Source organism: Perna viridis, chromosome 12 (genome assembly GCF_037379345.1).
Source record: "Perna viridis isolate PV_CMFRI_1.1 ecotype Kerala chromosome 12, ASM3737934v1, whole genome shotgun sequence".
Lineage (NCBI taxonomy): Eukaryota > Metazoa > Mollusca > Bivalvia > Mytilida > Mytilidae > Perna > Perna viridis.
In genome coordinates, this window is record NC_142456.1 from 10092205 (window position 1) to 10114570 (window position 22366).

The 22366-nt window shown below is 30.7% G+C and overlaps 1 protein-coding gene across 14 annotated transcripts in view; it reads left to right on the forward strand.

Annotated features, from left to right (window-relative positions):
- The window catches only part of LOC148601137 (uncharacterized), a 62090-nt gene extending 40724 nt beyond the window's left edge, over positions 1 to 21366 (forward strand). For 11 of the 14 annotated variants that reach the window (XM_088556155.1, XM_088556167.1, XM_088556168.1 and 8 more), the window contains 11 exons: positions 112 to 290; positions 2072 to 2224; positions 2920 to 3121; positions 5643 to 5732; positions 6135 to 6301; positions 6775 to 6822; positions 9879 to 10067; positions 10486 to 10565; positions 11359 to 11463; positions 12331 to 12342; positions 14847 to 21366. In XM_088556155.1, the coding sequence (XP_088412281.1) occupies positions 112 to 290; positions 2072 to 2224; positions 2920 to 3121; positions 5643 to 5732; positions 6135 to 6301; positions 6775 to 6822; positions 9879 to 10067; positions 10486 to 10565; positions 11359 to 11463; positions 12331 to 12342; positions 14847 to 15025 (1404 nt within the window). In that variant the 3' untranslated portion in view covers positions 15026 to 21366. The remainder of the gene's footprint in view (positions 1 to 111; positions 291 to 2071; positions 2225 to 2919; positions 3122 to 5642; positions 5733 to 6134; positions 6302 to 6774; positions 6823 to 9878; positions 10068 to 10485; positions 10566 to 11358; positions 11464 to 12330; positions 12343 to 14846) is intronic. The other 3 variants (XM_088556166.1, XM_088556169.1, XM_088556170.1) reach the window with 3 other exon arrangements.
- Positions 21367 to 22366: the final 1000 nt, after the last annotated feature.

Here is a 22366-nt window from a genome sequence, read left to right on the forward strand (position 1 = left end):
TTATATGACCTTTAGGGTCAAATCCACATTCTCTTGTTAAGACAGCCATCTTCCCAATAAATAGAACACTTCCTAAATGTAAAGCGTAAATAACTTGTCTTCTAATTTCAGGCCATGTTTGAAATCATCACCTCTGAAGCTTCCTACCTTAAAAGTTTAAATATTCTCATCAATACATTTCTGATGTCACAAGAATTCTCTGCTGAACATTCCGATAGATGTGTTGTGAGTCGACAGGAACGACATGTTATCTTCTCTAATATAGGAGCTGTCAGGGAGGCTAGTGAAAGGTAACTGTGATCATTATATCCAAATTCAATAATATAAATTTCATGTTTTGTTACGGATTACGTCACAAAAATTATGGCTGCCATTGGATGGATTGTTTTCAGATGTGTTATACCACTTTACATAGAGGGGCATATATTGTTAACTATTTTAGTTGGATATCAACTTTCTGTATGAGTGGGGGTTTACCTAACAAGACAATGTGTGCCAATTCTTATTTTAAGTCTCTGATATTGTCTTCGACTTCTTGCACTCATAATTTCAGTACTGTATATTTGTATTTGAATTGTAGCAAGCATCGCAAAGCAGTGTGAGCTCTTCGTTTATTACATGTACTATCTAAATTTCCTTTAAGGTTCCACAATATGCTAATGAAAAAAAAGTCATGGCCCGGAAGTAACAAAAAGCGACTGACCTTGTGGAGAAAATTCATCACTTCCTTAAATCAAAGAAACAAAAATATATAGGTTAAGATTACATTTCCGTAAAAATGAATTAATCTCTATTATTTTCACTAATTAAAAGAAGTGAATATGATGTTTTTTTTAAAAAGTTCATGAAACACATGGATGTACGCACATGTATCTTCCCTGTTCCACTGTCGCTGTTGTTAAGAACCTAACCTGCCTTGGAAAAACTCTGATTGTATTATCCAAATCGAAGCATAGCTTTTCTAAGATAGGAAAGGCACTCATTTTGTTGTTTGGAATTCGCAGCTATTGTCTGAATTTTGTTTATGTAACATGATATGTGTAAAATATTTCCACCATCTGTGGAGAACTGTAATATTTCCGATATCTGTACAGATTGATCTGACAAACCAAAACTGAAAGGGATGTTACTGGAGATGCCCTTAAGGGTTACAATATGTTAAGTATAGCGAAGTGCTCTAAAGTTTTCAACCATTTTGAGAACGAGGGGAAAGGGGATATGGGGTTGGAATTTTAGAAAAAAAACCTTTGTTTTCACAAAAGTTATTTACTGAAAAAAAAACTCCCCTATTAATTAACAAGGCAGATTTTTTAAATAAAAATATTTATTTCACTTGCTGCTTAAATAAAAATAAAAATATTGCATTTGCGAAGCAAAAGTTTTCTTTCGGGTCGACCCCCATCCCAAATTTGTAATGTCTTTTATTATTTTTACGAGTCCCACACAAACGGTACATGTACGGTAAAGCTCATGGTGATTGCTGATGTAGGCAATGCCTATCCCATATTATAAATATATACCACTACACCACCCTGTACTGCTGATCAGTGCCGTAGAACAGTAAATTCTAGCATTGAACTTTCTGTAATATAGCTGAGAAATGTCTCGTCTCCGAATTGTTTTGTTTGAAAATCATTCATTGAAGAACTGTTGGGTTACACAACAAAATTAAAAGTTCAAAATTCAAAAGTAAGTCGGTACATACAAAACATTACAACTCAATATCTAATAAGCTTTAAAAACATCTAAAATGTCAAGTATATTTTCCAAAAAGGAATACATGTATTTCGCTAGTACTGTACAAAATGTCAAAAGATGTGAAATGGAAAAGACCATTAATGTATATTATCAATCAGCCTGAAATATTCAGTCAAGTTTCAGTTCACTAAAATTACTGAACCAAGTCCATACATACATCTACACCAGGGTTTATGGTGAAAATGAGAAAATCTCTGATTAATTAGGAGTCAAGTTTAATTGATATTGAAAGCAAGCTAAAGTTAGTGGCATAGAATATCTGATAATAAGCAATTTTGAAGACTTCAGTCTTTGATTTATGTTCTACTTTCAGTTTCCTGTCCGATTTAGAAGCTAGATGGCAGAAATCCTGTCTACTGTCAGATGTCTGTGATATTATTTATATCCATGGTGCTAAAAAATTTGATTGTTACGTGCGATATTGTAGTAACCAAACATTCCAAGAAAGGGCTATTCAAGAATTGTCGTAAGTATGTCAGGGGGAAAGGTATCAATCATGTTTGTGGGATTATGACTCTACAGTACAAGTTAGGTGAAAGCATAAAAAACATGCTATTATACTCTAAATAAGTATGAAGAAGCACGATTTACACAGCCAAATGTGCCACATATGATAATCATATGGTGCTCGATTCATATGATAATCATATGGAAATCATATGACAATCATATGATATTTAATATATGATAGTCATATGATTATAATATGATTCTCATATGTTAATTTTGGCTTGAAAACATATGGTAATCATATGTTTGTGAAAAACATATGATTATCATATGATAATCATGCGATTATCATATGTAAACCGAAACATGATTATCATATGGTGCTCAGTTTATATGATATTCATATGATACAAACCATATGATTCTCATGAGTGGCACTTTTGCCTGTGTACCTTGTTTTGAAACTGGCATTTTCAATGCAAAACAAAATATTTATTTCAATTTTGCAATATATATATGTATAAAAAAAGCATGATGTAACTTTTATGATTACAAACATTCCTCAACATTTCACTATCAGTTGATCATTTATCAAATGTTGTATAACAGTTTCCCTTTGGATAAACTTGTACAGCCACATTTTTACAATATAAGCAACAGTATGGTATATAAAAATTCACATTATTGTGAAAAATAAATAATTTTGTGCAGGAAAAGACCTGAGTTTATTGAAGCTTTGAAGAGATTAGAAAGAAGCCCTGAATGTCAGGGTTTACCAATGACATCATTCCTGTTACTGCCGATGCAGAGAATCACTCGTTTACCACTGCTAGTGGATGCTATCTGCCATCGCTTAACTCCTACCACAGAGAGGCATACATCTGCTACTAGGGCATTAAATGCTCTGAATCAGGTTTGTGATGATAAATAGATCTGAATGATTAAAATATGATTACTGTATATAGTTTTCATTTTGGTTGTATGTAACATGTCTTTTACTTTACAAAAAGCCAACTTAACATATTTTGGTTGTCAATTCCTACCTTGTCTTTTTTTTTAAAGTGCCTCATAAAAAATAAAAACAAAATGACACTTCCTTCATCATTTTTCTGATTTTTAGTTCTTAGAAAAAACAACATATGAAAAAAATTGAGCATTTCCTGAATTTTTGTGAAGTTCAACGGATATAAGAAAAATATAACTTAATAGACAATGATTGAAAACGGTACGTTCACGTTTCTCCAACAGTTTATAATTAGACTAAAACAACATCCCATTCAGGTTAGGAATTATGGGGTCCTCAAAAGGGTTTGATAATTTAAATTTAATTGTATTTTACCTTTTCCTATAAAAAATTGTTGTGTAAAGTATTTTTTATTCTTTTTTTTTTCATTTGAAACTCATAGCACATTAAAAATGAGAAAATTTTTCTTTTAAAGGTAAATATTGAATTTTGCATGTGAATAAAATACTTCAAAACTTTTTGCAATAATTTTTTTTTTTTTTTTTAAATAATCATAAAATGCATGCAACTGACAATACATTAGTATTTAATTACAATTTCTTTGTTCAATATAAAACACTTGTATTAATAATTAAGATCTGTGAGGGTTATCCCTATGTCATTATTAAAAAAAAATATTTATCTAATTTGGATAATTGTCACAAAATTAAGTCAAATTTAGCTAAAATGTCAGCCTGCTATGTTCATAGTTCCTATTAGAGTTTAAGCAGAGCTCAGAGATGCCTTATATGTCAATATAGGTTCATTTAACATGGCTATAGGGTGTGTAAGTGTCGTCATGTGACCCCATGATTTCACGAGAATGGGTCCTAGTCTACCATTCAAAAGCATAGTGATTTTTCATTTAGAGAGTGTTGAGTTCAGTGTTAAGGGCAAAACACTTTCTGCATAAAAAATATCAATAAAAATGACAAATATCTATTTCTACATGATAAAGGTATTAAGAAAAAACATATAATAGAAGATTTTGCATTGTTATACAGCATTTCAAGTACCCGGAAGTAAACAATAAAATACAGATCGGTCTCCGGTTTTCAATACGTTCTACATCGGAAATTCCGGTAAAGAAAATGAAACCAGAATGAGACTTACATATCCTATGGCAAATGCAATGCTTGCAGTGGACTTAGTACCAATTTGAATAATTGTCATTTGTCACAAAATGTAGTCAAATTTAGCTAAAATGTCAGCCGGCTATGTTCATAGTTCCTATGAGAGTTTAAGCAGAGCTCAGAGATGCCTCATATGTCAATATAGGTTCATTTAACATGGGTATGGCAAATGCAATACTTGCAGTGGACTTAGTACCAATGAGTTCAACAGAGTGAGACTGGAGTTTGACGATATTACCAAAAAAATTGAAAATATATTTCATTAACTTAAAAAAACAACGGCAATCATTTTATATATTCAGAAAATAATGATAAGAACATTTTACATTTTAAAGGAAAATAAGGAAACAAAATGAAGGTAAAAATCTCCCAAGAAACAGATTGTTAAAACTGTGCCATAAACAAATTTGATAAACCTGATGTTACATTAAGAGATAGATAGTTTATTAACAAATCACCATCCATATATATATATAAAATATAGATAGATTATAATGCAATAAAATCTATTTGTGCCATTCTTAAAAGAATTATAAGAGTGACGATTATAAACTTGAATAGAACTCTTAGAAGTATAGAGCTCTTAAAAGAATAGTACTTTTAAAGAGTAATCAAGGGAACCAAGGTCATAGCGGTAATCAAAAGAACGTAATCCAGGGACAAAGACCAGACATAGAAAACAGACATACACTACAAAGAACATGAAGTAACTAAAATCATACATACAAAGTAACAAAAGTAAATGAGCAACTTGGACTCCACTAAAAATTGGGAGCATGGACCAGGTGCACCGGTAGGGTTAAGCGTCCTCTGCTTTTCTAGAAACACCAGCCAAGTTGCTCATAAAAAGTCAAGTCCGGGGTAAATATTCCATTTGAAAATTAAGAAAAGCAAGTCTTTAAATCTAAAAATCTTAAGATTACCATTGGGAACATTACAAACTTTAAAAAAATTTGTTATTAAAAAGAAGTAGATATTAAAAAGAGGTAAAAATGTTTAAAAAATAAAAATTAATTCAATTAATAAAATCTATGGTGAAAAAAATCAGTTTTCAGGTTTTTGTACAAGCTTGAATCAATTTTACATCTTGGCACACTAGGACATTTGATAGTTTTTTTTCTGAATTTGTTAGGCTATTTAAGTCATACCAAATGATTTATATGTTTGAAAACCATGAACCACCCCTTTAATGGACCCCTTAATCCCCTGCCTTGATTGTTTTTTTTTAGTCTGAGGGGTGAACGAATTTAAGTGTTGGAGAAATGTGAATAAACCATTGAAAAGTAATTTTTTTTCAGGTTGTGAGAAAGTGCAATGAAGGAGCTAGAAAAATGCAACAAACAGAACAAATGTGTTTAGTTGTACAGAATCTAGAGTTTAAAGTCAAGGTAGTGATATTAATGATGCTCATTCCCATAATGGGGGTTATGTTGGTGTGTGCTTTCTTTGATATATGTCAGATTTTCTGATCAAAATTTGATTAGCTGTCTTTCTTTGTTCATCCTAAGGCTGAGAATTAGTTAGACAAAGGCAGCATTCTTTTGATGGGTTTCATATCTATCACAAGCCCTTGTGTATATTTTTCCCTGGTGCTATGCCTCTAAGCTGTATTAGTAGTTGAAAATTTGTCTAATATACTCAAACAAGTGGTGTTATTTTTACACAATTGCTATGTGTTTCTTTAATCAAGTAATATTAAGTGCATGCTGCATCTCTAAATTGAAAAAAAAAATTATGCAAAATTTTGATTTAGTCCTCACATATTGTATCACATATTTTCTTTTTTTCAGGAGATACCACTAATTTCAGTCTCCAGATATCTAGTAAAACAAGGGGAACTAACCAGGCTAGTGACTGACACGTCCAGTCGTCTACCCTTTGGGAAGGGTAAAGTCAGTAAACAGTCGATCTATCTATACTTGTTTAGTGATATTCTTCTTGTTAGTAAGAAAAAAGGGTAGGTTTATTAATTAGGTCTTTGAAAGGACATTTGTGTCTCAATGTAATTTTCTGTGTTGTAAATCTTTCATTGTACATTTATTTCATTTTGATTTATGTGTGGTTATCTCCCTTTCTCTTTTATTTAATATTGTGAAACACACAAATTGAGTATAAGGTAGAAAAATTCTCAGAAAAAAATGGGATCAATACATGATGTGCACTAGAGTGTCATCATTTATCAAGTCAAAGAGTACATTTGAAATTCACATGAAGGTGTTTCAGAAGAGGTTCATTTTTAATTGGTGTCTGTACACATTTTTCATTATTTTCACACTGATTCTGCTATGTCAGAAAAAATTCTTAAAGTGATTGATTACTTTTGATCTTTAATTTTAGCCTCTAAAATATTGATGTTGGGTTATAATGTTTTTGTCAGGTGACTCTGGTCTGTCAGTCTGTACATAACAATACTATATTGACTGTTTTCAGAGTAAGATTTTCATATCCCTTTACACAACAGAATAGTAATTCATTTTTGTAAGTAGATGGTTTTGTATAATGCAGCTTTTATTCCAGGCCTTGTCTGCATAGAAGTTCAGATTAACTTGTGTCTGTCCTTTTGTGAGGGAACTGTGTAGCAACGTCATGTCATTTTCTTTTTAGATAAATTAGTACAGCTGTTTCATAACAAAGAGTGCTTATTTCTCGAGTTGATAAAATTAGAATAGTGTCATTGTGGTTCACTTTCATTTATTTTTCTAAATTTTATGCTCATTTTATACCTGTTTTCATTTCATTACATATAAAGTTATTTTATTTTTAGTCATGATTAATTAGAAAAAAGGTTTAACAGTGAAAACAGTAGAGTTACAGATTTTTCTATTTGCTAAAAAAAATAGAAAAAAAATACATTAAATTGCAAACTCCATATGCATTTTTATGCCCCCGCAATGATAAGTTGGGGGCATATTGTTTTACCCCTGTCCGCCCGTCCGTAATTCCGTGCATATGTAATTAGGTCTGTAATTCTGTCCGTCCCATAAGTTTTCCGCACTTTTTTTATTTAAATCCTTGAAGATATTGAACTGATTTTTTGTATGTGAGTCTTTCATGATTAGTTACAGATCAAGTTAAAGTTTCTGCTACGCTGAGTTTTACCAAAAATATGGGCCCTGGACTTCAAAAATTTCATGGAAATAACAGTTTTCTGCACTTTTTTTTGCGGGGGCATCGTTTGTGTCTCACAGACACAATAACACATCTGATGAAGTGCTTTTTACAATTATGAGTTATGATATAGCTGTATGAAGGTTAAATGCGGGGGCATCACTTTATCTAGGAGCAGATATTTTTTCTCGTGTTACTCAAAGATAATCCTGCTTAAAATTGTATATAGATAAATGCTTTAAGTCTTCATTACAGGATAAGAATACTGCTGAAAATAAAGTGACTCTATTGAAAATCTGAAGTATACCAACTGTTTAAAATTTTAAGGGTAATTGTTATGGAAATCAGCTGCTATTTAAAATAATTATTAAACACTGCCATTTGAAAATATGTACTATACTCCTCAGCTAATAATTTTAGTGTACTTTTCTAACCAATATAAAGTTAAGGAAAAATGGCTGTACAAATTTATCCTAAAGAAATTGTTTTACTTATACTGAAATGTTAAGGAATGTTTGTGATTTTAGAAAAAGTAAATGTGATATTTTGTTTCATGAGTAAGTAAATCATGACTACTGCATGATCAAAAAGAATTTCTGAAATTCTAATTTTGGATAAGATGATACTAGCTTAGTACTGTAGCAATTAAGTGATAACTAAAAGGGTGGTTGGTTCATCTTGAAATTTTAAAAGTTAAAAAGATTTGGTACTCTTTTAACTAGCATTTTGAGTAGAAATTCCTATTGCCAAAAAAAAAACTATTGAAAAAAGGGGGAAGGTATTTTTCTGCCTATGGTACTGATGCTAATATAAGTGTTTTTTGTCAGTCCTTGTGAAACTTACAGTGGCATTTTGAGTTTCTGTCTGTCTTGCAAGGCTTTGAGACTTTGAAAACTGCAAGAATAAAAGCTGACCATGATAGTGCATGGAAAAATCTTATTTTTCTTTCTGTTTTTCTGTTCTGAGTTTTATGTTCTAATTTTCTGCATGCCTAGTGCATGAGCAAATTTTGTTAAAAAAATCTATGCCAGTTATCTAATGGCTTGGGCTCCTACATTTTAATCACAAAAGTCTATCTTCAATTCTTGTTTTATGACTGATATCTTAGGTATTGTGTCATTTTAGTCAAGGTTTAAATGTGAGGTTTGACGTGAAAGGTCAAGGTCAAGGGTCTGATCTGAACTACCATTGAAATTTCCTACTACAGACTTTGTAACAGTTAACTCTTTCTTTCTTTTATCATTTCTGAAAATATACTCTGTACATGTATGTAAATGATAGCAGTTTATTATCTGTTTAGAAATACTATTTTGAGCAAATGTTTTTGGAGGTTTGTTTACCTTAATTTTTAATGGGTAACAACAAATTAAATTTTACCCCTTTCTCTGACTTAGTGGGAAAGGTATAGAATGCATATGTACCTTAATCATTGCAGTTATCTTCCAAGAGAGCTAATTGATTTTGATTAAACTTTGTCCAAACTTTGTCCATTCTGACACAATATAAGGATTGGTTTTGTCTAATTGGCTCATATCCTTTACCTTTAACCTCATTCTTTTATTAATTTAAAAGGAAAATAAATGTAAACATAACTTTTTTCCCCAACAAAATGTAGTAGTAATGCCAAGAAGTTGTTAGTATAATGTCTTTGTTAGCTTTGGGATCATTATTTGAAATTAAATGTATATAAATATATCTTTTAATTGATTTTACACTTTTTACTTTTCAAGGAATTACAAATTACTATGAATGAGCTTTGTTACTGTTTGAAAAAAAATGCCTTAAGTTGATAAGGTTTCATCATGCAAAAATTAAACAATAAAAAGTAAAATAAAATAATTGTTACTATCATACCTATGTAATTTTAGTATTTATGTATATATATCTATTTTGGTGTAACTTTTTTTGTTCTTTATTTGATGATTGGTTGTTTTATAAAAATTGATGACATGGTAAAATTGTCCCTATATTTAAAAAAAAACTTTAAAGTTGGGAATGTTTTACCAGAATTATTAGGAGAAAATTGCTGTTTTGGAGGATGGCATTGGTGGACAAACTGGTGAACTCCTTCACAAACTGAAACTCTTTAATATTCACTAAATACATAGTAAGTGAGTGAGTTGGACACTTCACACACTGATACATTCCTCCAAAACTACTTTTATTCCTATGATATCCATTTTAACACTTCTGCACAGCCAACTTAATTTGCCAATGTAATGATCTCCAGTGACCTCATTATCATAATACATTAGTTAATGGTATCATCTTCGTGAAAACTGGTACATAAATGTATATAATGAAGAAGATATGCTATAAAGGGTTTTTATCAGCATTTGTCAATTTAGCATCATTGTTTTAAAGAAACATTTTGTCAATTATAATTTAAACCACTTGCTTTTACACAGCATTTCTTTTCTTTATAGTAACAACCAGTATATTGTAACAGATCATGCTTCACGTAATGCCCTCCATGTTGAAAGTATAGAACATACTGATAAATCTCGTCATTTACCACAAGGAGCCCCAAGTGGGTGTAAGAATCTGTTTGTTGTTGTATTGCTGGAGAACTTTGAACAGAAACAAGTTGAATTTGTTGTTTCTTGTAAATCTACGTAAGTATTCACTTTATTGTGCCTCTATCAAGCAAAGATTTGGGGCCAATAAAATTTTGATCTGTCCGTCTTACTGTGCCTACACTAAAATATGTCGAAACTAGTTGGGTGTTTTAGTAGGAAAGACTAGGAATGATTCTTATTTGAAATTTTGGCTTAAAATTGAAATTATTTACTCCAATTCTTGTCTATAGAAATAATCAAATTGATTTCCAACCTGCGATAGGGAAATTTCAGCAGAGTGGATGTCAAAAGAAATTGTTGCAATGAAGTAAGGCCAAATAAGAATTGTTGCTTAACTTGAAACATAAACACGTGAATCAAAACATCAGCAAATCTCTAGCTTTGAAAAATGTTTTTGAAGGATAAAATCTATAAATTTTACTTTTTCACTTGTTAAATAAATTTTTAATTTTAGGAGTGAAAAGTCTAGATGGATTGATGCCCTAAGTCCAGTTACCAGGGAAACTGAAAATGAAAAGATTTATGAAGAATGGGGTAAGCTTTTAATGATATTTATCCTCTTTTTAAAATTCAATGGTAGTGAAGCTAAATTGTGGAGTACCAAACTTCATGGTTTCTTTTGATTTGTAGCTAAATATCAGGGTGAAAACTATAAAAGAGTAATCAAGGGAACCAAGGTTATAGCGGTAATCAAAAGAATGTAATCCAGGGATGAAGACCTAACATGGAAAACAGGCATACATAACAAAGAACATAAAGTAACTAAAATCATACATACAAAGTAACAAAAGTAAATGAGCAACTCGGACTCCACTAAAAACTGGGAGCATGGACCAGGTGCACTGGTAGGGTAAGCGTCCTCTGCTTTTCTAGAAACACCCGCCGAGTTGCTCATAAAAAGTCAAGTCCGGGGTAGACAAATGAGGGAAGGAAAACTATGACCCGTTGAATAAATCAGTTTTCATGGTGCTGGTGGATACACCATAACAATCCACGAGTTCATGATAACGACCATTAAACTTCTGTATTGATGACTTCAATGTTGTAGTAACATAACCCTGTTCCAGAAGCCTATTTGTTAGAGTTGTAGCGTGATACAAAAAGTCTGCGTAGTTTCGGCAAGCTCTGGCATAACTAGTTCTAATGAATCAACTCAGTTTAGATGCTCTGTAAACAAAAGTATATTCACACAAGGAAATACATGTATATTTGATCAGGAATTAAAAAAAAACATGATTAAATAAAGCACATTTTTAATACATTTGTGATGTTGTGGCGGGTTGGATTTAGCTTAAAGTTTTTTTTTATGATATCTTTTCTGTTTCAGACTGTCCACAGGTTCAATGTATAAGGAAGTATGTAGCAACAGAACCAGATGAACTAACACTGGAAGAATCAGATGTTGTCAATGTTTTTAAGAAAATGAATGACGGTAAGAATATGCGTTGTGATTGAGGGGAAGAGTTGTGATTTTAAGGTGGATTGTAGCTTGGGTGGGATCAAGGCTGTGATTGAGGGGAAGAGTTGTGATTTTGAGGAGGATTGTAGTTTGAATGTGATCAAGGTTGTAGGATAGTTATAAGGAGTTGTTGCTCCTGTTATGCAAAATTATCTGCATTTCTTGAAAACTTAAATGGTATTTGATGAAAAGGTCCATTAAAGCTAAGTAAAAATTAACATAAAGTTGAAGAAGTACTGTATAGTGAAAAATTGTATGAGCTTCTTCTCCCTGTATTCCCAAGATTAAACATTTCATGGAACTAAAAGTTCGCCAAATTTAAGATATTATACACATAACTACGATTCCTATAATCTGAAGAAGCAAAAAATAAGGACCGTGGAAATTTGACACTCTATTCATCAAGGAAATTCCGTAGTTAAGCACCGGTAAAAATACCTGCTATACAGTACTACAACTACGTCTGTACACTCTGATCAGTAAATTTTTTTTCATAAACATGATTTAGTTTTATAATGAACAAGTGTTTATATAACTTCATTTTTTTTTCCTTTGGACTTGCTCCTTCAGTATAGACTTCTGCTACTCTTTATATATACTCTGTAACATTGATATAACCAATTCACAAAGTTAGATGGTAGGTGACTCCCCCTCATTTTAGATAGTATTATGTAGTGAAAAGTATTGTTTCATTTTATAGTCTGTGTTTTTCATTTTTGTTTTTGTTAAACATGTATCCAGATTCATCATTCATTGTTTTTATAAAAACCTTTGCATTAACTGACCATGTTTTTGTATACACATATTCATGTCATTTCAATATAAAATATACTTTTTCAGAATATACTGAAGGTATTCATTTTATTATTTAGATAAAAATTTCCATTGGAAGTGCAAGTTCCCATGCAAATCATTCCCATCCAGACTTAAGACCTGTCAGCATGTCAGTTGTCCATGCAATGCCACTGTTGTATGTCAAATAGACATGTTGCTTGCATTATTTATTCATTCTTGAAACCTTCGTTATGCATCATCCTCCACTTAACTTCGCTTCAGTTATATACATATTTATTAATGTAATATAAAACAACAAAATATCATGTTCTGTCATCTGAAATATTTTTGTGGTTTTAAATTATTGTATTGTTTAAAATATAAGTAAAAGAAAAAGCATTTATCCATTCTGTATTTCCCTAGAAAGTGTAATTAAGTGTGGTTCATTCAAATAATGCTTCCCCTAAAGTAAAATTACTTTGACCCATTTTTAAATTGATCTTACTTGAAATTTTTGCTAATGTTCATCACAATTTTCAGTGAAGAAAATGTAAATTAGTCATCCTGGGGGAATCTGTTAGTTGCACTGGAATCATTCTAATGAGACCTGTCAGGATATTGATTGTTCAGATAAAGTTTGGTTATTAGGCAAATTCTTGATTCTTATCCAGTTTCTTTCAGATTTTGGGGTGGGATGACAAATTTTATTTTGTATTTTTTATCATTTCAGTGAAAAATGCTGTCATTTTGAAAAAAAAAAAAAAAAAAAAAACTAAATTGGGCAATAAATCAGAATAAAACATTTTTTGGGAAGGTGAGAAAATCTGGTTGGGAGGGGTTGAGAATCTAGAATTTTTTTTTTGGCCGTACTGGGGCAACATTTAAAAAAAATCCTTCTTTTCACAGTGTTTCATAAGTAACATGATCATGTTTGCTAGGGTGAAACATTTCTATACTTCTTTAAATGAACATAGACAGTTCATTATAGGGAAATAAACAAAATATTTATTTACACTTTAATATTACTTTAAAATTCTTCGGTAAAAGATACAACTGATAAAAATCTTATATATAAATATGTGTTTAAATTGTCTGTTAGTACATTTGCACTGTAATAAAATAAGAATTTTTGTGATTTTTTTACTACATAACCATGATTATTATAACTCATCAGAAAAAAAGCCATCACAGAGTTATGTCATGCAAACCTCCATTGATTTGTCCATTCTCACATATTGCTTCACATGGTTTATTCTCTTTTGTCAAGTTCAAATATTTTTATCATAAGAATAAAATCACAGCTTATGCATCTCAAATCTCACTGCTCTGTTTTCTTTTTAATATCTTACATGTTGAGTTTTTTTCCGAGTTGTCTATATCCTAATTTTATTCTGTTTGCGTCAAGTTCTACTTCTGCAATCTACTTTTTTTATGTTTCTCTCTGTTCTCTCTTAAATAACCATGGTTACAGTTCAAAATGTTTTTTATATAGAGGAGGTCTATGAGGTTAGATCAATCAATCATTCATAGACAGTAATGATAGGTAACATTGTCACTGAATCTTTCATGTAGACATAGATGTATTATAGCCTCATCGTTTTTGGATATTGACATTATATATATGTATTATCACCTGATATTTGGATATTGACATTATATATATGTATTATCACCTGATAGGTGTATTTTTGAAGTTGCTATACCATATACAAATTTCTGTACAATATTAAAAGCACAAACTTTGTTCTTTTCATTAAGTTTGTTTTGCTATAGCATTCATATCATCTTGCTCAAAGTTTCTAGCTCTGTGGGTCCACAGATTGGGGACTTATACATATCATGAAAGAGTGGAAGGTGGTTGGGGGGATTGTGCTGGTTGTTAATTCATTCATCTTTTGTGACCTCTAGATGCAATTAATTTCATTCTTAACTGTTTTCCTGTATGAATTATGATAAAACTTTCATGGATGGAAGCTAATTTTGGTAAGACTGCTTTGAGGTCAAAAGTCATTGTCACTTTAATCAGATATATATATTTTTTTAAAAGTCAAGGAACCTTGAACATTGCATGCTCTTATCATTCTGAACAATCTTCTCAATAGAGGGGTATGTCTGAAGAGATTGTATAAAAACAGATTTCACCAATTTTTATGCTGTTCTCTTTGTTGAATAAAAATGATTCAAGGTTTTTTTTATAGTTGTAGAGTATTGATTGTGTAATTCATTTTGTCTTACAATATAATTTTAGTAGAACTTAATTAAAAACATTAAATATAAGCACATTTGACAAGGTTTTTTTGTGAAGGGTGATACCGAATAAGAAATAATTTGTGTATTACCAGTAGAGGCAGAGAAACAGAATTGTTCTTTGAGTGCAGTTGATTATTATATTTGCTAAAGTCGTGGTAGTAAACCACTCCCTATTGGTTCAATATGTCTTGAGTGTAGATATATTTTAGTTTAGTATTTATATAGAAAAAAATCTATATTTTCCAATGCAGTCATAAGAGATTAAAATCATATTCATATCCAAAAAAATTTCTTCCCAAAAAATTACTAATTTCAAAATTGAATAATTACAGGTTGGTATGAAGGAGAGAGAATTAGAGATTGTGAAAGGGGCTGGTTCCCTGCCAATTGTACTGAAGAGATTATGAACTCGCATGTGAGAGCCAGGAATTTGAGATTACGCTACAGACTTCTAGCAGCATCAGAGCAATATTCGGGATATAATGCTGCATCCAAATCATTGCAGATGTAGCTATGAGGAATTATTATTGGACCAGTTTGCTAAGTTACTGGTTACCTGCGGATGAAAAAATTTGGAACCAGTTACATTACCATGTCAACTGACTTAAATGGGACCAGTACTTTTTACTCAATGTGTTCAGTTGTAAAAAAATCATTTATCACTGAGTCACCCAAACTCTCAATTTCTGGGTGTAATAGCTAGAAATTATGTTGACCAATTGAATCTTGATGCTATTGGGAGCAAAGCATGAGCAGAGTTTAATAATGGACCTAGAGAAAACTAGTTCACTCAAATTTAACGTTTTGTGAACAACTATCAGAACAAATGCCAAAACTTTGGAAATTTGATCTTCTATCGAGTCAGATATTTATGCATTCTATTATGACCAATTTTTGTATGCTTGTTGATGTTGTGAATATTATATGAAAAAAGCTTTTTTAAATGTTTTTGAAGATTTTCAGAATTTTTTGTTTTATAAAGCTTTTTGTTACTTCAACAATACAACTTATAGTGCCATATTTTTATGACCACTTTTATCATAACTTATTATTTCAAAATTTTTTACTCAAAAAATTAATGTAACATTTATGTTAATATGTGATAATATGAAATGATCTTGTGGTACAAGTTTATGATTATAACATGTATAAATGAATAAAATTTGTTGAAAAAATGTTGATTTACAAGTAACAGATTGCATTTTTTAGAAACTTTCAAAGAAAACATTTTATACATTTAGTTTGACAATCCCTTAGAATATATTGTTTAGGCGAATAACCCAAGTTCTTATAGTCATTGTCCTGTAAAAATGAAAAAAAAGATTGTGAATGATCATGTGATAATGTATTAAACTGTACTAATAATTTCAAATGTACAAAAAGATGAATTGGATACTGTATTCCTATGAAATAACTTGTTAGTATGAAATCTGTCTACTTTCAAATTGTAACTGTCTATTTCCAAATCTATGAATTTTAGAAAATATGTTGCTTCAAAGTTGATAAAGTTAGACCATTCAATTCGTTTCTAGGTTCTCTCGTCTATTTTCATTAAATCCTTTGATAGCGAGGGGACATTTTTTCTTTTATTCTATTATGATGAGAATAATTTTTACATTGTTCTTAAACAGAAAAAGGTATTAGAGACATATCTTTTATTTATTGATTTGGGGATATGAAAGGGTTATGAGGTAGAGGGAGGGTCTGAGAACCTACGAAATCAATTGTATGGCCTAATGGGTTTCTATGGTGTTCCAGCCTTCTATGCATATAAGACACAAATTTACTAGTTTGAGATTTTATTAAGCCCTGTTAAATTCACCTTTATCCATCATAAACTTTTTCTTTTGTTGATACATTAAATTAACTAAAATAAAATGAATGCTAGGAAATTCAGAGATGTATTTTATTGCAAGGAAAATCAATTTATTGTTCACTATGTCCACTGTACTATTGTACTAAAAGTACAAAGTAAGACCTAAGTTCAGGCTTAACAAGGAGTGATGCATTGCAAGAAATGCTCCAGCATATAATTTAAATAATGAATAGTAAATACAATTATTGAAAGTCGTAAGTTCTTGTTTAAAATTGTTCAGTGAACTCCATGACTTCATTGAAGAGTAGAGTTGATAAATTGATGAAAGATAGTGCCTTATTTAAAGGATTTTTTTTCTTTTGGAAGGGGAACCTGCCCTGTACAATAAAGCTGGTTTTTATAAAGTCTAAACCTTGGTTTTTCTTGGAACTATTTTTTCGATGAAGGGTTTATTGTCCTCAAATTAGATTAGAATAATTTAAAAAAGGTGTTGTGAATTTAATATTAAGTATGCACATCTGTAATCTGGCTTACATAGCTGGTTGTGGATTTGAATTCATTTCGTAGTGAATTTACATCATTCATAATATATTCGAAGAATATGCTGAACTTAATATTTAATTTAGGCAAAAAATAATGCTACCAGCATAAAAAGTAGGGTAGTTAGGGGATTATTATTTTATTTAAAAAAAAAACATTTTAAATTGATTTATTGTGGCCACACTTTAACAGTGCTTGAGCCAAAATGTTTAGAGTAACTCTAGTGTGGGTAGGAGAAATCAGACATATAATGTATTAATGGTTTTGTGAAGTGTGTTTAATTGGTACAAATATCCACATTGCTGGAAAATTAGAAATGAAAGGCTTTTTTTGAATATTAATTTATGATTGCAAAGTCTCCCTGTTTTTGACATACTTTTAACTTATATAGTTCTGTTATTGAAATGTTGCCATACAGATGATCCCCCTCCCAAAAAAAAAAAACAAAAAACAAAAACAACAACAAAACTAGATGGAGTTTAAAGAATTCTCCTTTACCAATTTGTGCACTGTCCTACCCTTTGAGATCGATCATACCTAATAATTCTAGTACATAAATTTTCCTGGTTTTTATGGAAGATTTAATTGAATGAACATACTTCAGAATTTCAATGTAGAAACTTGGGTCACCGTACTTGATTTTGAGATAATTTTGCCTTAACAAAGGCATGTTTTGTATGGATTCTGTGGGGAATTTCATTATTTTGCAAAGTATAAAAAAAACTAGTAAATGGAGTTTCTTCTTAATTTATATTAAGAACACTTAACAGACATTCTTTCAAATTTCTAAAAGAAAATTGGGGGTCACTAAACATTTTTTCTTGTAATATTAAAAAAAAAACAGCAAAAAATTCTTTAGAATATTTTCTTGCCAGTTATCTCCCTTTAAAAGAGGCTTTGTACAATGAATGTTTGTGATATTACCATACAATTTTTTATGTCAAACATTCGTTTGACATAATTTAGAAATATTGTTTTTACATCATTTCAAATATTGTTTATTGAATAATATATGTCTCCATGATTTTTTAAGATGACAGAGAAGAATGTGCAGTGTAATAGGTATGATCTACCTTATATTAAATTGATAAAATTGAATTACATAAGCTAATATATTATTCTTGAAGGGTGGTAGAATAGATGTTAACTCTGCCTTATTCATCTTGGTGAAGTCTTTGAAGCATACAAATTTTATACCCTACCCACAGTCACAAAAGTTTTATTTTATTTTGACCTTTTGGTTTTGTCTGTTCACCAATCCATGTCATATTGAAGGTCTAAGTGCTAATATAAGTTGGAGAAGGAGTCGCACAGAAATGAAGTTTTTGAACTTATACACATTTTTACTATGATATTTCAAAAAGAAAATGCAACTTTATGGTTCTAATCAGGTTATGAATTTTGAAGTGCATATTGGAAATTTCACTATGATTGTATTTAAATACTGACCATGCTTATATGTGTGATCATTCCCGATTTACTTAAAGGATTTTTCACTGTACATTAGCTGTTGTTGTTATGTTATGACTCTAATCATTTCCTAAGTGTCAAACTTTTGTTTGTTATTTTTTTTGTTTCTATTGTTACTTGTAAATAACTTGAACAACATTGCAATATATGTTATTGTATGAACTAAATTGAAGAAAAGTTTTACAAAGCTGTAATTTCACCCATTTTTGCAACTTTATGTAAAAGGTCCTAAAAGTAAGTCAACTTAGATAGAATTTCTGTCTGTATCTTCACATATTCAAAGCATGAAAATAAAGGTTTTTTGTACTATTATCTTAAGTATGGAACAAATTGTGTAAAAATTATCCCCATTCATTGTAAAAAATTAAATTATTATTTTTAATGCAAGATTTTGTTGTCTCTTTGATTATGGTTTTATTTAATGAAGTGAGCTCTATGTGTCTCACCAATGACCAATTAACTTCAAATATAAACTTGATGTTGAGGTACAATGTACATGTATGAAGCAGCCCAGAAATGGCTGAAATTTACAATTTTGCCAAAAAAAAAAAAAAGAAATACAAAAAATATACAAATTTAATAATTTTGCAGCATAATGTACACATGTATATGACTCGATGAGTGAATACTGCTTAAATTTTCACTTTTTCAACAGTTTTAATTCAATTAAGTACTAATTGTACTTAGTAGTTTTTAGATTCAGGGGAATTCTAAACAAATTCTGATAAGTTTTTGATAAAGTTTTTCCCACTGCCTGGTTATTTTAGAAAATGTTACTCCATAAATTAGCAGTAGGGCATTGTCAAGTTTAGGACCATTCTTCGCATCATAAAGTGATTGTGCAATATTATATTTTAGGTAACTATGATATTGTTCACATTGTTGAATCAAAGTAGGTACTCTGTTAATTCAGGAATGTTATTGATATTGCTGTTAAACCAAAAAAGATATTATTTTTTTTAAAGTAGTTCAACTTAAGCTAATTGTAATATTGTGTAATTGTCTTTATAAGAAGGTGTTGATTTACATCATGATTTAGCCTTTGTTTCAGTTGGAATATTTGATTGCATTAATTAGAAGTTATTTTAAAAAATACCACCTATTAACACTGTGAAAGAGTAATCAAGGGAACCAAGGTTATAGCGGTAATCAAAAGAATGTAATCCAGGGACAAAGACCAGACATGGAAAACAGATATACACAACAAAGAACATGAAGTAACCAAAATCATACATACAAAGTCACAAAATGAAGGTATCATCCCTGATGATTTCCTGTTTGGTTTAGTAACTAGTCATCTGCTAGTTGTTATCCCATTAGGACTTTCAACATATCAACATCAAGGACTTGACAACATAGTCAGTTGACATACCAGTTATGTATATCAAAGCTCTTATCACACATGACTCTTTGGAAAAACTTGTTTTATTTGTCCCTCCCAAGTGGAAAGGGTGTCTGTCCTTCCGTACCTATCTATATATCCATTACTGCTCCTACATCACTGAATATTTACTGAAACTTTAACAGAATCCATTACATACTCCCATTGTGCAACTCCCATTTTATATTTTGATCGAGACCACTTTAGTTGTCAAAAAGTGCATATTATCAAATGGGAGAGTAGAGATGTTAAGATATTGACCAATGCTCATAATTTTGTATTCGCATCCAAGTAATGAGAATTCGAACATAAAAATAAAGGGTGGTCATTCACGCTTTCTCAAGCTGCTTTTTTGAAAGTCATGAGTACAAAACCCTTTGTCAATTCATTTTTAACCGTAATTTCCTTAGTCTATACATAACAAGAGAACAACCCCAGAACATTCCATTCATAAATAAATTGTAAATATATTGCATCTACATATCAGTGAGGTTAGGTCATTGTAGAAATTTACATTTCATTTTTGTTTGTTCTAGTTTTAGAGAAATTACTTGCGATTTTCACATTTTGTATGAATACCTTTAAGTATGGAATTGAAAGTCACTTGAGGAATTACTATGGCAAAACTAATGGTCATGCTAGCTTTTCTCTATATCTTCCAAGGAATATTATATAAAAGCAAAAATGGATTAAGTACACATTACTTTGTTACACACCCACTTGCAGAATGGGGCGTATATAGTGATAGGTTTTGTTCTATTTTCTTTCTATGAGCAATATGGTATTGCAAAATAATCATTTACCACCAAAAGCTTAATTTTCTATAATTAAACATTACATAAGGGTTATCTAACTGTATGTTGTAATAAACTAGCAGAAAATATGTTGTGTATCTTTAAAGTGTGATGTACTACAGGTGCTATATATATTTTGCTTGAGCATAAGCAGCTTATTACCATGATGTAGATAGAACCATTCTCATTGGGCAAACATACAAAAAAATGGACCACCATTGCTTTTCTGCAAGTATATCTTATATATTGTCGGCGTATTTCAATAACACAAGTCCTGTACCATACTACTTCTGATCTATATTGTAATGTTTGTAAATTGTCTTATTACAACTCTATTTTTGTTTGGTTCAGCATTATTTGATGTAGTTGGTATATACTTACAATTCGACTACCAAAATTCGTGTCCTGATTCTTTACAAAATGTGTTATTTTTTGTTTTTGTTTTTTATGAATTTATCTGTGTGAATGTTTCTTTTATTTTAACGTTTTAAACTTGATACAAATACCCAACTTAAATGAAACGACCAATTTCTTTGTGCTATTCTGAGTATATGTACAAAGATAGTTAAACCATCTACATTTTGTATTTTTCATTATATTTATAAGACAAGTTTTTATGCCTCATTGACTTTCCCCCATGCATAGAAATTAATTAGCTTTTTAAATGTGTTTTTCACAAGTACTTTCCTGTAAATTGCTAGGAGCTAGCACTTTATGAATACATGGGCTATTAATTGTTATTTCTGTTTGTTTTCTCTCATGCTGGATCTTTTGACATATTGCAATATTTATTAATCAATATATGTCAGGAATTCTCATTTATTATTTTCAATAAAATGTAATGGCTAAAATACTTTTGTTGTATTACTATTACAGAAAAAAGCAGTGTGGTGTTATGCATGTACAGATCCTAGGCCCCTCCAAGGGCATTTAATGGACAGAGAATATCACTGTGCAGTGCAGTTTTGAATCAATGGTTAAAAATAGTTTATATACGATTGCCTAACGAATAATGGTATTTGTTTCAAGGGTTGCGGAATTAAGGTCCAAATATTTTAAAGAATTTTTTTTCTGGTTTCTGCATAGTAAAGTCTTGGATGGATCTCTATGAAAGTAAAAGCTAGGAGAAATTGTTTGAAGTAGGAACAGAATATTGATGATTCGAAAACAAATAAAAGACACAGAAGTAAGACAAAACAATGCTATGATGATTGATTGTTTTGGTTTAACGCCCGAGCAGCAATATTGTTAATGGAAAAAAAGATTCACGAGTCACCGACAACATACAAAAGGGAACAATGATTTCTTCACCATTCCGAAGCGGATATACTGTAGTAGATTGAATTGTCGGTGCCATTTTATCATATCTTTCATGAAATAAATTTAATTGCTGACGTTTTCGTCGATCTTCTAGTTTTTCCATTCTAATTTCGCGATACACTTGCTCCGATTTGGTGAAAATTGGTCGGCCAGTTATTATTCTAGCAGCTTCGATGTGTCAAGTTTCTACTTTTAAGGTGCTTATTTACCCCAATTATCAGACTTCGGAGGCATATTCAAATAAAGGTCGGATATACAATATGCATATTTGTTCTAAGTGACTCCGAGTAAGTTAAAGTTTTAATTTTCGAAGAATACTATGATGCTTTCTAATCGAGGTGTAGTTTAGTCCATTCCTAATAAGGGGTCAAGATGTAAGGCACATCGATCGGTGATGATATTACATGTAAGCAACGTATGCTCAAACAAAGACCTGCTATACACTGCTGTTCACTAAACTCGAAAGATGAACAAAATATTTTTCTAGTTTATTGCAATATACTATAAGATATTTTATTCCAGGAAAGTAAG